This window comes from Delphinapterus leucas, chromosome 8 (genome assembly GCF_059928025.1).
Source record: "Delphinapterus leucas isolate spDelLeu-1000000601 "Yukka" chromosome 8, BTC_Dleu_Yukka2, whole genome shotgun sequence".
In the NCBI taxonomy this organism is placed as follows: domain Eukaryota; kingdom Metazoa; phylum Chordata; class Mammalia; order Artiodactyla; family Monodontidae; genus Delphinapterus; species Delphinapterus leucas.
This window is the reverse complement of record NC_143136.1, coordinates 35,091,490-35,107,294: the sequence shown is the minus strand read 5'-3', so window position 1 is coordinate 35,107,294 and position 15,805 is coordinate 35,091,490. Positions and strand designations below refer to the sequence as shown.

The window sequence follows — 15,805 nt, the reverse complement described above, 5'->3', positions numbered from 1 at the left end:
TGCGCAGCAACAATGACCCAACGCAGCCAAAAATAAAAAATAAAAGTAAGAACAAATAAATAAATTTATAACAACAACAACAAAAAAGACTTAATGACCTCAAACATTAGGATGGCAAGGAAGAGCAAGGCCTACATCCAGGGAAGACCCACCAGCCAACTGAATCCAAATGTAGGGTGAGGAGTGCTCGTTCTCCAGTGGAGACAGTGGTGTGCAGGGAAGAGACCCAGTCTGAGAGAGGCTTGGAAGGCCACGAAATCTCACTGCTGCAGGAAACATATCCCTAGGGGTTAGTCTGAAAAGGATACCTTGGGTGTAGTTCATGGGGAAAAAAATTTTTTAAATTTTATTATCACAAAAATATCTCATTGATACTGGAAGGACTACTTAATATTAATGATAGTTTTGGTGCTGTCATTACAGCTGAATACTACTGAGATCAGCATGGATGCATGCTTAGGTTACTGGAAATCATCCCTTTATTTAGTATAACCACACAATTTGTGTATCACGTACAACATTAAGGAATCAAAATGTGTAAGGACTATTCCCACTCCCTTGCTGCACATGGGTCAGATTAATGAGAACTGTTATCATTCACAGGACATAGTTGCTTCAACCTTGAAGCTCCCAGCTAACAAGGTCATGTGTCATGTAAAGCGTGTTGGCGGGGCTTTCGGGGGGAAGGTGATGAAAACTGGCATCATGGCAGCCGTCACCGCATTTGCTGCAAACAAGTAAGTGGAGAAAATCTGTTAAGTAGACTAAAAATAAAATGAGGTCACATTGAATATTTTCAATATTGCGGTTAAGGAGGAAGAATCTGGGTCAAGGTTATTTAAAATCACATATAATATACAAATATACAAACCAGCTGCCAGCTTATTACAACTTCTTTATTTTATATTGTCAAACTACATACTATAAAAACAAAAATGAGAATCAATTACTGAAAAGAGTAAAAACCACAGTAAAATATATAATACCTGGGGAGTAGACAGAAGCAGATCCTGAAAGGGTGGGGTTACTTGTCCTTAGCACCTGTATATCTACATAGGTCAGTTCAACCTTTTGAGCTAGACATTTATATCTATCTATATATCTACACCTATACATATCTCAAAAGGTTTATATACATATAGATAGATAAAAATATGTGTATCTCAAAAGGTGTGTGTGTGTGTGTGTATATATTTTTTCCCCTTAATTTAAATGGAAAATTTGCTTCTGTTATGCTTACCTTTATTTATAGTACCATTTTCCTTTAAGGGTGTCAGAATATAACCATAGGAAATTGTCTTTGGAACAGGCACACCTAGAAGGCTTAGTTTCTTTGCTAAGTAATGTACGTCAGTTCCTCTGCCCCGTGACACAAAAAGACCTTCATTCCAGACCTGTCCTATCAGGGAATACTTGGCAGTCAGATACCACTTGAGTTCCTCCATTTGTAACCATCTATAATGTGGCCTTGGGACTGTTTGCCTATCATGGAGGTGATTATCACAGTGGGAAATAACCCCAAAGCAATACCCCGGAGCCTTGGGCCTGAGAGCCCCCTTGCATAAGTAGTGAGTGCCAGGCACTGTGCCCTGACCCAAAGGAAGAGGAGGTCAGGGCACAGTGAGGGCAGCACAGCCTGGGCTCAGGGAGTCACTCTGCTGTTCTGCGGTGTGTGTGGACGCCACCAGGCTCTCACTAGGCGTTACATAAACCCTAGATAATACCTGTTAGGTAAAAGAGTTTACCTCTCCCGATTTTTTTTTTTTTTTCCTGTTTTAGGCATGGTCGTGCAGTCCGCTGCATTCTAGAACGAGGAGAAGACATGTTAATAACTGGAGGCCGCCACCCTTACCTTGGAAAGTATAAAGTGAGTAGAAGGATGGGGGATTTATGTTGTAAATATAACATTACAGAAATGCAGAGGGCAGCATCTGGCTACTCTCTACTGGGGAATGACAGTGAGCAAATCAACAAATTGTGCGTCACACTTTCTCTTCCTTGTGCTAACTGATTACTGGCTGGTTCAGTGAAGCTTTTCTGCTTTCCTCAGAGATACCAGTTTGTGGAAAAAGTACGAGCTGGTATTGGCTGCTACAGAGTGCATAGCTGAAAAACATGTGAGTATATACACATACGTCCATGAAAGTGGATCTGATAACCACACTATTCCCACAGTTTTATACGTGGGAGGTAAAAACAGAATAATTTCTGTAACAATAATGTTATGCGAAATTGCAAATACTTGCCAACAGCTTCCTCATTTATCAATATGTCAAAGGTATTTTGGTAAAACTCTGTACCAGAAATTCCTAATTCCTAGAAAAGTTTCTGTAGCAGAAAATAAGTATTCTTTTGCTTTATAAGAAATAAGTTTACTTGTCAGAATGGGCTAACTGCTCTAACAACTAAAAACTCTCTGGGACTTAGAACTTTTTTGTGTTAATTCTTGCTCAAGTAACAGCCCAGCGTTATCAGAGGAGGGTGGGAGGTGGGCGGAGAACAGGAGAGAACCCTGCTACACAGAATCACTCATGGGCTCAAGCTTTTTCCATCTAGTAACACCACCATCCTCCCCTCAGACCACACTGTTGAATATGGAAGCCACTAGGCACATACGGCTATTTAAATTTAAATCTACTAAGTTAAATGAAAGTTAAAATTCAGTTCCAGGGCTTCCCTGGTGGCGCAGTGGTTGAGAGTCCGCCTGCCGATGCAGGGGACACGGGTTCGTGCCCCGGTCCGGGAGGATCCCACATGCCGCGGAGCGGCTGGGCCCGTGAGCCATGGCCGCTGGGCCTGCGCGTCCGGAGCCTGTGCTCCGCAACAGGAGAGGCCGCAGCAGTGAGAGGCCCGCGTACCGCCAAAAAAAAAAAAAAAAATTCAGTTCCACAGTTGCATTAACTGTATTTTAAGTGCTCAGTAACCACCTGTGGCTAGTGGCTGCCATATAGGACATGCAGATAGAGAACATTGCCATCATCACAGGAAGTTCCATTGGTTAGCACTGCCCTAAAGACTCTTTGTCCTCCACTGGATTTTCTGCAGAGGGCAGCAGACAAGGGAAGGGAAGGGAAGAGAGGGAGCAGAGTGTTGTGTGGGAGATGTTCTGAGCACCAGGCCTGGAAGTGGTGGTCCTTGCTTTAATCGACACATTATTGGCCAGAACTTTGCCACGTAACTGCAAGGGGGCATGGGAAATGTAGTCTTCCTGCATGCCCAGGATGAAAGACCACAGGATTTGTTGAACACATCACATCGTTTCTACCACAACTGGTGTACCTGCATACATATTGTTAGAAGATAACGAATGTATCTATTTCAACTTACATTCACCCTAAGCTATATTTTGAATTGGGTTTAGTGCAACATAGATTTATTAGAGCAAACTTTGTCCTGAAGGAGACCACGTTCTAGCCGTTGATGGGGAAATAAGACTTACACATATGAAGTCATTATGAAAACATAATTATCTCAGGTTAAAGGAGGAGGTGCACATAGTAAAACTATGGGGAGAGACGAATATGAGTGGGAGTGCGCACAGGAAACCTCTTAGAGAAGGTGAAACGTAAATGACCTTCAAGAATGGATTGGCAGAAAGAAGGCATACCAGGTGGTGGGAATAGTAGCAGCGTAAATGCAGAGGTGGGATACACGTGGCCTGTTTGATAGGGGCAGGAGTAAGGGGAGAAGGGGAATTAAGAGCACAGAGCGCTTACTGGAAAGTAATGGGAAATAAGAGGGGTTGGGTTAGGTGATGCCAGACTCAGAGTGGCCTGAGAATCCCAGGATGGGGGGTTAAACTTGATCTCATAAGATACAGTGAGACTGAGTAGATGCTTGACCAGTCAAGTGTCATAACCAAACATGGGCGCTTTGTGGGGGAGAATACGATGGCACTGGGCAGGACGGCCTAGCGAGGAGGGAGGACGCAGACCACCTGGAGGCAGCTGATGCCTTCAGACAGGAAGCAGTTGGGGTCTGGCTACGCTAGGAAGATGTAGAAAAAGAGATGGGTCCAAGAGCTATGATAAAATAAAATAGAATTCGGTGACAAACTTAGCAAAATATAGTGGAGAATAAAAACCACAGACATGCCTTGGAGGTTTCTGATAGAAAGAGCCAAGTTGGAAGGAGGAAACAGTCTAGACGGACAGGGATGAGTTTATTTGTGTGTTTGGAGAAGAAGTGACAGTGGGACATTTAGAAGTGGAAATGTCCTTCATCGATATGGGACTTTATTGAAAAGACTGGATTATAAGTTACAGAAACCATCAGCGTAGTGATGATTAAAACCTTGAGAAAATAATGTGTTCGGATGGAGGGTAGTATGAGGACAGGAGATGATATTAATAATGTTTACAGTAGTAGTATTTAGGATACTTGCTAGGTTTCAGTCACTGGCTTATGATTTTCCCTGCATTACCTTACTTATTGCCAGGTCACAGATAGTCAGAGAGGTTATATGACTTGCCCGAGATCACAGAGTGGGTTAAGTGGCAGAACCGGGACTCAGACTTAAACTGCTGAATTCATAGTTCATGCCCTTGACTTCAGTTTGCATTTGGTTCCAGTCAACAAAAATCATTAAAATAAACTTTACTTTTATTATTATTATTATTATTATTTTTGGCTACGTTGCATGGCTTGTGAGGTCTTAGTTCCCCGATCAGGGATCGAACCCGGGCCCTAGCAATGAAAGCACAGGGTCCTAACCACTGGAGCACCAGGGAATTCCCAAAATGAACTTTAATAAGTTCAGAAATATTGAATACATCTTAAAAGCAAGGAAGATATTTATTTAAAAGACCTCCAGCAACACCAAATGCCGCTGAGAATTGTGAGGAAATTGGGCCCTATGAGAAAAATGTGCAGAGTCCATTATGTGCAGGCCACCAGATTTGGAGATTAGAAGATCGCTGGCTTTAGGGGAAAAGGTTTTGGTGGAAATATGAGGATGGGAGTCAGAATTCAAGAACTTATGGTGAGCATAAGAGGTCAAGAAATATGCAGTTGATTTGCTTTAGGAGGAGAAAAAAGATTGAACAGTAGTGACAGATTAAACAGGAGGGTTTTTTTGTGTGTTTGTTTTGCTTTTATATCTTTCTCTATCCTTCCTTTTTTATTGTTATTATTTTTATTTGTGGCAAAATACACATAACATAAAATTTACTATCTTAACCGTGTTTAAGTGTACAGTTCAGTGGCGTTATTATGTACAGTCACACTGGTGGGCAGTCATCACCATCCATCTCTGGAATTCTTTTCACCTTGCAAAACTGAAACTCTGTACCCATTAAGCAATAACTCCCCACTCCTTCCTCTCCCAACAGCCCCAGGAAACCACCATTCTACTGTCTGTCTCTGTGCATTTGACTACTTTGGGTGCCTCACATAAATAGAACCATACAGTGTTGGTCCTTTTGTGACTGACTTATTTCACTTAGCATGATGTCCACAAAGTTCATCCATGTTGTAGCATGTGTCAGAATTTTTTCCTTCCTTTTTTTTGGCTGAATAATATTCCATCGTATGTATATGCCATATTTTGTTTCTCCACTCATTTATTGATGGACACTTGAGTTGCTTCTACCCCTTGTGAATAATGCTGCTGTGAACATGGGTATACATATATCTCCCTGAGATCCTGCCTTCAATTCCTTTGGATAAATACCCAGCTGCACCGTTTTACCTTCCCACCAAGAGTGCACAAGGGTTCCAGTTTCTCCACATCTGCACCAACACTTATTGTTTTGTTTCTGTTTTTTGGGTTTTTTTTTTTTTTTGCTATAGTAGCTATTCTAATGGATGTGAGGTGGTATCTTACGGCTTTGATTGGCATTTCCCTAATTATTAGTGATGCCGAGCATCTTTTCATGTGCTTGTTACCCATTTTGTATATTTTCATTGGAGAAGTGTCTATTCAAGTCCTTTGTCTACTTTTTAATCAGGTTGTTTGGGGCTTTTTGTTGTTGAGTTGTAGGAGTTCTTTATACATCCCAGATATTAACCCCTTATCAGATATATGGTTTGCAAATATTTTCTCCCATTCTCTGGATTGCCTTTTCACTCTGTTGATCGTATCCTTTGATACTGGGAAGTTTTAAATTTTGATATAGTCCAATTTATCTATTTTTTCTTTTGTTGCTTATGCTTTTGGTGTCTTATCCAAGAAATTGTCAAATCTAATGTCATAAAATTTTTCATCTATATGTAGAGGGTTCACAAGTGACAGAGTAAACTTTAGAGAGACTTGGTCCCCAGAACCAGTATCAAAGGTCCATTCTCTTTCCCCAGGCTGGATTCATGAACGATGGCAGAATCTTGGCCCTGGATGTGGAGCATTATAGCAATGGAGGTGCCTCCCTGGATGAGTCATTACTTGTAAGTGTTTTAATGAGCAAATTCACATTCTGGAAAGTGTTACATAAAATTATTTAATTCAGAAAAATGTTCAGTAGTTAAATAATATTTAATTATAAAAGCGTAAAGATTCGCAATGCAGGGAGCAAGTAGACTCATGTTACTTACTGGTGCCCCCAGGGTGAGCCCAGAGATACTGGCCAAGTCTGCATCTGTGTGTTGTCTCTGTGTTTCCCAAACTTAGAGCTCTTTTCCCAGATGCAAGGATTAGACCTTCACCTTGACCCCACTCATGTTTTGAAATGGATAATTCTTTGCTGTAGGTCCGCCCTGTGCACTATAAGAGGTCCCTCAGTATCATTGGCTTCTATCCAGTATGTGTCAGTGGCACAGCCACCCTCCAGACCTAACAACCCAAAATATCTCCAGACATTGGCAAATGTCCCAGGAAGGAAGAGGGGAAAATTGCCCCTGGTTGAGAACAAATGCATTAGGCCAAATACCAGCATTTTTTTTCCTGTTTTTCAGGATATTTTATTCTGTAAACTGAGAGAGAGTCTACATTCTGTAGACTGAGAGGGCCTATGAATGCTTCAAAGGCTTTTGGAAATTTTTAAAACCTGGGGAAAAATGCATTAGCCCTAATGTGAAAATGTAAAAGTAATGATTTCAAAAAAAATTATTCAAACCTTTAAAAATCATTTTACAGTAAAAATGCATTTAATTTGAGACATGGGTCAAGGTTAGCATGTTTGATGTGACGTAGGTCATTTCTGGCCTGATTTTGGTCCGAAGTCTCAGGATGGTAAAACAGGTGCAGAAGGATGAGGTCTCATCACATCAACTCTGGATTTCCCCAGATGATAGAGATGGGACTTCTGAAAATGGAAAATGCCTACAAGTTTCCCAACCTGCGCTGTCGGGCGTGGGCGTGCAGAACCAACCTTCCGTCCAACACGGCTTTGCGAGGGTTTGGCTTTCCTCAGACAGGGCTGATCACCGAATCCTGTATCACGGAAGTTGCAGCCAAATGCGGGTTGTCTCCTGAGAAGGTAAAACTGAATTAGTTTCACAGACAAAAGATAGTGAATTTTAGAGGTGGGAGGGCCACTGGGAGTCTTCATGTTGAGGAATTTGTGGTCCATAGGGGCTACATGATTTGCTGGAGGTAACCCAGCTAACTAGTTAACACAGAGCAGGACTTCAGAGTTCAGGGGTCCTTGTCTTACTCGGGGTCCTCAAAAATCCTGGGGCAGAGGGTATTGAGAAGTGAACTCTGGATTCATTGTTAGTGAGAAGTCTCCATGGGTTAGAAGTATAACTGCTACTAATAAGTTCTGTCAAACCCTTCTTTCCTCTGCTTCCTTAACATCTTAGGGAGCTGTCATCTGAGTCATTTCAGTTACTAAAATGGCCTCCTTTCTGTTCTTTAAGTCTTGGTCCCAATTTCATTCATTAACAAGATCGGTTCCCTTCCCAGGATCCTGGAGTAGAGTTAGGGTGGGCAGAAGGTGTGCCGTCTGCCCCCTTCTCCCTCCCGTGAGGACCAGGGAAAACAGACAGCATCTCCCCAGCTGACTTCTCCCAGCAAGCTCTCTGTCCTCTTCTTGGTTAGATGAAGCCACTTTTCAAGTATGTTGTCTCCGGGCTCCATTTCTGCCAGCCCTCTCAGAAATTGACAGTCCCCTGCAAGCATTAAATCTCCAACTGACCCTCAGCTGGCCCCTCACGCAGCATCCCCTGAAGCCCACACCTCTTGGCCCCATGCTGCAGCCATCCATGGAAAGCCCCAGTCCCTGATTCATCTACCTCCTTCCCGCCCCCACCAGCACTAGAATTTGTGACCATAGACAGGAGCCATCATCTTTATGTCTCTTGAACTTGGGGGGGGGGGGGCCTTGCCCCTCCCTTCCTGGCTGTCTCACCATGGCCTCTTTCCCAGATGTGCTGTCACATTGGTAGCACTAGGAGGAGGATCAGCTAATGACCTCCCTTCATCCCCAGAGAAGATGGAGGAGAGAGTAGCCATCCTTCAAAACACCACAGCAGGGGACTTCCCTGATGGCGCAGTGGTTGAGAGTCTGCCTGCCGATGCAGGGGACATGGGTTCGTGCCCTGGTCCAGGAAGATCCCACATGCTGCGGAACGGCTGGGCCCGTGAGCCATGGCCACTGAGCCTGCGTGTCTGGAGCCTGTGCTCCGCAACGGGAGAGGCCCGCATACCGCAAAAAAAACAAAAAACAAAAAACACCACAGCAGGGATTTCCCTGGTGGTCCAGTGGTTAAGATCCACACTCCCAATGGAGGGCATCTGGGTTTGATCCCTGGTCAGGGAACTAGGTGCCGCATGCCGCAACTAAGGATCCCGCGTGCCGCAACTAAAGATCCCGTGTGCCACAACTAAGACCCAGCACAGCCAAATAAATAAATAAATATTTTTTAAAACCCCCCAAAACAAAAAAAAACCACCTTCCCCCAAATGGCACAGCTCACTAATTTCCAGTCATCCTTTTATAATGATCTGGGACTTTTTGGAGGGGGAGATGGGAAGAAGATATGTCTGTAATGACCCCTGTCAGCTTGGGGAGAGGGCTGGCCTCAACTGCTGAGAGTTTTCTCAGCTGAGAATGTGAAGTACTTGACCTTTTGTTCTCAGCTGGGTGCCTTAGTCACCAATTTCTGGGAATTCAGGAAGAATTCTACTCTGCTTCAGACATCCTGGGATAGAATCACTTAATTGTCTTTTCATCCTAGTTATGGGCTATATTTAAACAAACTTTCTTAGTTTCCTGTTTGGAAGTGAGTGGTCTTCTCTTGCCTCAGCATCTGAAAATTGAAATCACACGGATCATGTAGCCTGGAATTAAATTCAGCATTACCTTTCAACAGATACTCACAGGTACAACTGGAATTAAGTGTCCACAGTGTACCTGGACTGCACTGTTGAGTTATATAAGAAATATGAGGAAAGGAGTCCTTCCTCTGGACTTACACAAGAGTGGCATCGAAGGCATATAAGTGCTAACACATTTGATAGAGGCTCTGAGTAGAGGAAGAGGAAGATGTTATGTGTTGGGAAAGGCTTCAGCAAGGAGTAGATTGAACTCAGTTTGGGTTTTCTGTGATGAGCAGAATTTGACTAGGAGGACAGTGGGTGGGAGAGACTATGTGCCTAGTGCCCCACCAACCCTTTTGATCTCCTTCTCTTTTGTAGGTCCGAACGATAAACATGTATAAGGAAATTGATCAAACACCCTACAAACAAGAGATTAATGCCAAGAACCTGATCCAGTGTTGGAAAGAATGCATGGCCATGTCTTCCTACGCCCTAAGGAAAGCAGCTGTAGAAAAATTCAACTCGGAGAATTGCTGGAAGAAGAAGGGGCTGGCAGTGGTCCCCCTGAAGTTTCCTGTCGGCCTTGGATCAGTTGCTGCTGGTCAGGTCAGTTCTCCAAACAGACAAATCAAAAGGTGTTGAGGAAACTTTCCATTAAGGTGGATTAGCCATATGGTTGCAATATCTAATTGTTCAACTTCCCCAAAGCTGTGCTCCGTCCAGCTAGTTTTTCTCCAGAGGAGACAAGAGCTACTTTGCCCACTTCCCCAGGGTTGGTGACAAGCATTCTTGCTGGGAAATTGGGAGACCCAGCACCTATTCCTGGCCTTGGAATTGAACAGCTGAATTAGCTCACTGTGGGCCCATATCACTTAAGTATAAAATAAGGGTGGGGACCAATGACCCCCAAGACTCCTCTTCAGCTACTCTGATTCTGTGAGATAGAAACCGGAAATGGAATAGTAACAGGAAGCTGCAAGGCACTCGGTGCTCCTCCCATTTTTGGTGGGCTGGGGAAAATTACATCCAGAAAAATAAATCATTTAAATATCTTTTCAAACAATCGTAGAAGTTTTTTTTCACTTTATAGCCGTTAAAGGTATCACGGGGAGGACTGAAAATCTATTCTTTTTTTTAATAAATTTATTTATTTATTTTTGGCTGTGTTGGATCCTGTTGCTGCACGTGGGCTTTCTCTAGTTGGGGCGAGCGGAGGCTACTCTGTTGCGGTGCGCGGGCTTCTCATTGCGGTGGCTTCTCTTGTTGCAGAGCATGGGCTCTAGGTGCATAGGCTTCAGTAGTTGCAGCACACGGGCTCAGTAGTTGTGGTGCACGGGCTTAGCTGCTCCGCGGCATGTGGGATCTTCCCAGCCCAGGGCTCGAACCCGTGTCCCCTGCATTGGCAGGCAGATTCTTAACCACTGCGCCACCAGGGAAGTCCTGAAAATCTATTCTTGTTGTTTACTTTCTTGAATTGATTAAATGAATTCCCTGCTCGGTTGCTAAACCTCACTTGCAGGTTCCAGCTCTTCATTCTTGAGTGGGACTTACCCCGAACAGCTGGTGGTCTTTATTGTCGCTCATTGTACAGCAGGGACGTGGGAACCCTGTTCCCTATGTTCTTACGTGTCCGTATGTGTATCTGTACATACATGTGGATGAGGTGGCAGAGCCCTCAAAACTGTAGTCCCTCCCCTTCGCAGAGTTCACTTTGGCTGAACCGTGAAGAAGGTACGGCAGGTGTGTGTTTTGAGCGCTGACAGAATAGGGATAAGTGGGGGTGGGGCCGTGAAGAGCACTAGTGTGTAGGCCGTGTGATGCGGAGGCCAGGAAAAGCAGGCAGGAAGGCCCTCCCCCCATTTCCACACCCATCATTCACCCATCTATCCTGACTCAGCCTCGATGAAATCACCAGAACGTTTTCATGCAGCTTTGATTGTAGGTGGGTTAACGCAGAGGGGCATATAACAACACAGTGGCGATCTGAGTGCAGCCTTCCTGTGCCTCTCCTGTTTACGATGGCAAAACAGCACAGATGTTGTTTAGTCATCTGCCTACAATTTACTCAGATGAGAGAGTCAAGAGGCTGTGGTTGAGGAATAAAGGCAAAAACAAGGTTATTAAAAAGGAAAGGAAGGGGGAAAACTATCCCTAGAAAAGGGTTAGCGAGCAGTGACTCTTTGTATATAGTTTTGGGGCAAACTGATCAGCCAGCGGCCAGCAAAGAGGTCAGTCTGGGCCATCTGTCCTTGAGTACACCGACCAGGATCATGCAGAAAACAATTTCCATTGTATATGAATCTTCTGGAAATTTGGGGGCGTTAGGCTGTGGGTAGACATGGCAGGCTGTCTCTATTCAATGGTTGCCATTACTTAATACCTGGCCTCCACAGGAGACTAGTTCTGTCCCATTTCCCTCATCAGAAATTTCTCAAAAAGTAGATAAAAATTAACGATAATTACTGAGCACCTACTATGTTGTAAGTTCTTTTAGATTTTATCTCATTCAGCCCTCAGGGCAACCTATAAGATTTGTAACCTTATGTTAATGATGAGAAACTGAGGCTCAGAGAGCTTAAATAACTTGTCCAGAATCCCACAGCTGGTGAGAGGCAGGGCCGGTGATAGAACTCAGGTCTCAGAGGCTCCAGAAGCTGTGCTTTGTCAGCTACATCAAGCTGCTTCCCCATAGCACCTTCTGGGGGGAACTGAGGTGGGATTCAGCTCAGCTGGGAAGAAACTAGACAACAGCCAGCAGCACAAATTCATTCTCAAAGGCTCCTGAGACGCCTTCCCCACCACCACCATCCCCTCCCATCCTTGCCTGGAAACCAGCTTCTGTGCTTAAAACATTTGCTTAGGGCTGAATTGCAGAGTTGAATTGAGGAGTTTGAGATCACTCAGGCTGCTTCCTGGAAGCCATACGCTGAAAGCCTCTGTTCTGAAGTAAACCAGATGGAGGGGGGAACTAGAGCACCTTCTGCGTCTACGGCCCTAGGCTGGGTGATTTGCAATTTCCCACTTGATTTAAGCCCTATCTCCCCTCTGTTGGCTGGTGTGATTCTGTTTCATAGAAGGGGGAGCTGAAGCCCACAGAGGTGTGCTCTCCTACGGAAGGACATCCAGCTAGTGAGTGGTAGAACAAGGACTTGACTTCAAGACTGTGCTCCCAACAGCTGAGGGTGTCAAACATGCCTCACCTGCATTATATTTAATTCCTAGACAGAGCACTGAAGTGCGCACAGTATCTAATGAACCTCTGTATTCCCAGTGCCTTCATACGGCACCTGGCACAGAAGAGGAACTCAAACGTTTGAATGGCTGAGACATTTTGGGAATCTGTTGGGTCAAAGCTCATGTCTCACCAACACCAGCAGTCATTGCTTGAGGACTTAAATTTCACAGACTAAGTTCCAAGTTTATATTGGACAACCATCTGTTCCCACGTGCCAGTTGTGCTGATTTCGTAGATGCAGCTTTGCAGAATTATCTTTTCTGGCGCTAACAATGAGCCATCCGGTGGTGCCACTTAACTGAACCGAATTCGACATTTTAAGTGGCCCAGGAAGACTGCAGCAGCACATGGGACAAGTTACTCAGCAGTCTCGGACAGAAATGCTGCCCTGGACACACAGGCAGAGCGCTGCTGCCAGTGGGGTCACACGTGATGAAATGCAGAATCCACTGTACTTGTAGTTCAATCACATGTGCCAGTCACACATTTCACCCACAAGCAACTTCTGAATTGCTGGCAGAGCCAAGGAGGCCAAATAGAGTGTCTACAAGCTTAAGGAACAGATTAAATGGCTATGCTGTTGCCAATTCATTTATCAAACTTTTATTGAGTACTTACTACTCGTGAGTTACTATGTTGCTTTGCAAAGGATGCCTTAGGACATGGACTTTCCTTTCAGGGGGCTTACATTCCAGCAGAGGACAAAGAGGTGCCTTAGAATGGAGCCCAGGAGCAGCCGCTGCAGCTGGCATCCCCTGCCGTCTGGTGCATAACCCCTGGGCAGCCCTCCCCGGGTGCTCTGTAGAGGATGTCACTCCTTACCTTTATTGTTTAGAGAATAAATGACCAGGAGCACAAGACAGTGTTACCAGGACTGATATGTCAACAGAGTGTAAAACGTGCACTGCTGGATCTCCCCAAGGATATGACTCCCCACTTGGATATGACTATTATGGCAACGATGCCTTTCCTAAGGTTCTAAGATCCTCCCTTGGGCTGTGAGTGTAGGTGCCTTTGTCCTCAGAGAAAGTGCTCCTATGTCCCCATTTTCTCAATACATCCCTAGTTTATACCAGCTGACCAGGTAAATAGAGCCCATTTTCACTGTCAAAGTGCCTGATTTGGAATGCTAGAGGCTTCTGCGTGTCATTTGCTAGAGTAGTGTGAACCTTTGGATGCCAGTAGAGGCAGCTCTCCAAGTGTAGCCCATGGCCCACAGGTGGCTCTAAAGTTCCTTCTGGTGGGCAAAGAATCGATCTAGGAATGCACGCCTTTCCTTGGGCATATCTGGTGACTGACATGCAGTTCCTTTGACTTTCACTTCTGACCAGGGTTGTTTATAAGTAATCTAAGTGAGTAAAGCAAGGCTTAAAAATTTTAGCTTCATTAAATGGAAATTAGCTTGTTACCAGAATTTTCTGAAGACCTGCCTTTACAAATCCTAGATTATTATGCCACTCTGCATAGAAGCTTAGATATTAAGAAACCTAGCCGATAGCTTTTGGTGACCCCTGGCTGGCCTAGACTACATCTAGGAGGCTGGCACTTCCCAGTTGAGCAGCAGTAGAGGTGTGCCTTGGAGACCCCCTGAATCACAGTGGAACCAGTAGAAGCATTTTTCTCTAGGACCATATGCTGTTAATATTGCTCGTATACTGGAGACTCAAAGTGAAGACGCCATTCACATTTTCTGCAGTCTCCTGGGATATCTCAGTCTCCTGGCCCATCTCCATACCCCCTAGTTTAGCACAAGCAGACTTGGCAAGAAGGCACATTCCTATCGACTGTAAAACATGCTTAGCTTAGAGCCTGGGTGTTTCTGACCACAGCAGCCTTTTATTCTATGTTAGCTGTTTGGTTCCTTCTGTATTCCTGTGGGAGCTGTGCAGTTAGATAAGATTACTTCGAAGTTCTCTTCGAACTCTAAAGCCCTATAACTCTGAGCCAAGATGATTGAGGGAGGGCTTAGCTCATTTTGCAGCAAAAAAGTAATGTCTATCTGCCCCATCTTATTTGGATTTTTATTTTTGCTTCTCTATAACATACCTACAACTATGGGGATAAGTGTTCATGTAAACAAGTCTTCCTTCTTCCCCAAACTATCTATACATAACTCTGCATTTAAAACTGACGACACCCTCTCCCCCAAAACACCCAAATCCAGATTATTGTTCCGCCCTGGGTAGGGGGGATCCTTGAAGGTACCAGGGCGCTCAGCTGTTCTACTGAGGAAATAGCGTAAGCAGCCTAATCCTGCCCCAGACTCACAGCCATCCAGCGACAGGCTGGCCTCTTGTGGGACGATCATGAGGCAGCACCTGTCCCTGCCTTGCCCTGGCTCTGCTCAGTGCTCTCAGGGCAATGGGGAAAGGGTCTGCGTTTATTTTGGCAGATGTGGAAAGGAGGGAGGGGATGCTTTACAGGGAAAAGGTTTTCTAATTGACAAGATATGTGACAATGTCAATCAAAAAGATCGCGGCAACTGTTTTCATCTTTTTTGCTTAGGCTGCTGCCCTGGTTCACATTTATCTAGACGGGTCTGTGCTGGTGACTCATGGTGGAATTGAAATGGGGCAGGGGGTCCACACTAAAATGATTCAGGTAAGAATGCAGATAATTGGGTTAAGTCGGATGTGTGCTTGTAGATATGTGTAGGAGAGAGAAACCTGGAGTGTACATCTTCTGTTCCCAAATAAAAAGGATAGGACACTTTAGCTTTGACTACTTCAACTGCTAAGCTATTCACAGAAACTGGGTAAACAAGCCAGTTTTGTAACTGACCCTCCTAAAAGAATGTGGTAGAATTGCCTCTGGTTGTCTTACTGCTAAAGAAGGTTGTATGGTCATTTGCTGCTTTCCTTTGGATATATTAACAAGTGTGTTGTCTTTTTTGAACCTTTGCTGGGCAATAAAAAGATTTAGAAATTCTGATGTATTGCGTTATTTCTTGCCCTTTTTATAGTAAGGACTCTGAACAACTGATAGTATAAAACACGTTTGATATTTCTAACCGAACTACCAGTTTTCTTTTCGCTCAATTATTTTAGAATAATTTTTAGCTACTGTTTCTATTTTGCTAGTTATTGTAATATTACAGATTATAAAACATTTGAAAGGCAAACATTATTTTAGAAAACCCTGCACAATTATACCACTTAGCAATAATCACTGTTTTGGGGTCTCTCTATTTTGACATTTTTTCTTTTTCAAAACATCACTGGCATTCTTTTTATATAATTTTATATCCTGGATTTTCACCTATCCTTATATAGAGTGACCATTTCCTCCTGTCATTAAGAATTCTTTACAATCATGATTTTTAATGCTGCATGTATATGTCTGTATAATTTATTTAGCCATCCCCAATTGCTGAA

The 15,805-nt window shown here is 44.1% G+C and overlaps 1 protein-coding gene across 1 annotated transcript in view; it reads left to right on the top strand.

Annotated features, from left to right (window-relative positions):
* The window catches only part of LOC111171714 (aldehyde oxidase 1), a 61,735-nt gene that overhangs the window by 34,831 nt on the left and 11,099 nt on the right, over nt 1–15,805 (top strand). The window contains exons 21-26 of the mRNA XM_022567369.3: nt 604–737; nt 1,780–1,867; nt 6,295–6,381; nt 7,221–7,412; nt 9,575–9,802; nt 14,937–15,032. Coding sequence (XP_022423077.2) covers nt 604–737; nt 1,780–1,867; nt 6,295–6,381; nt 7,221–7,412; nt 9,575–9,802; nt 14,937–15,032 — 825 coding nt within the window. The remainder of the gene's footprint in view (nt 1–603; nt 738–1,779; nt 1,868–6,294; nt 6,382–7,220; nt 7,413–9,574; nt 9,803–14,936; nt 15,033–15,805) is intronic.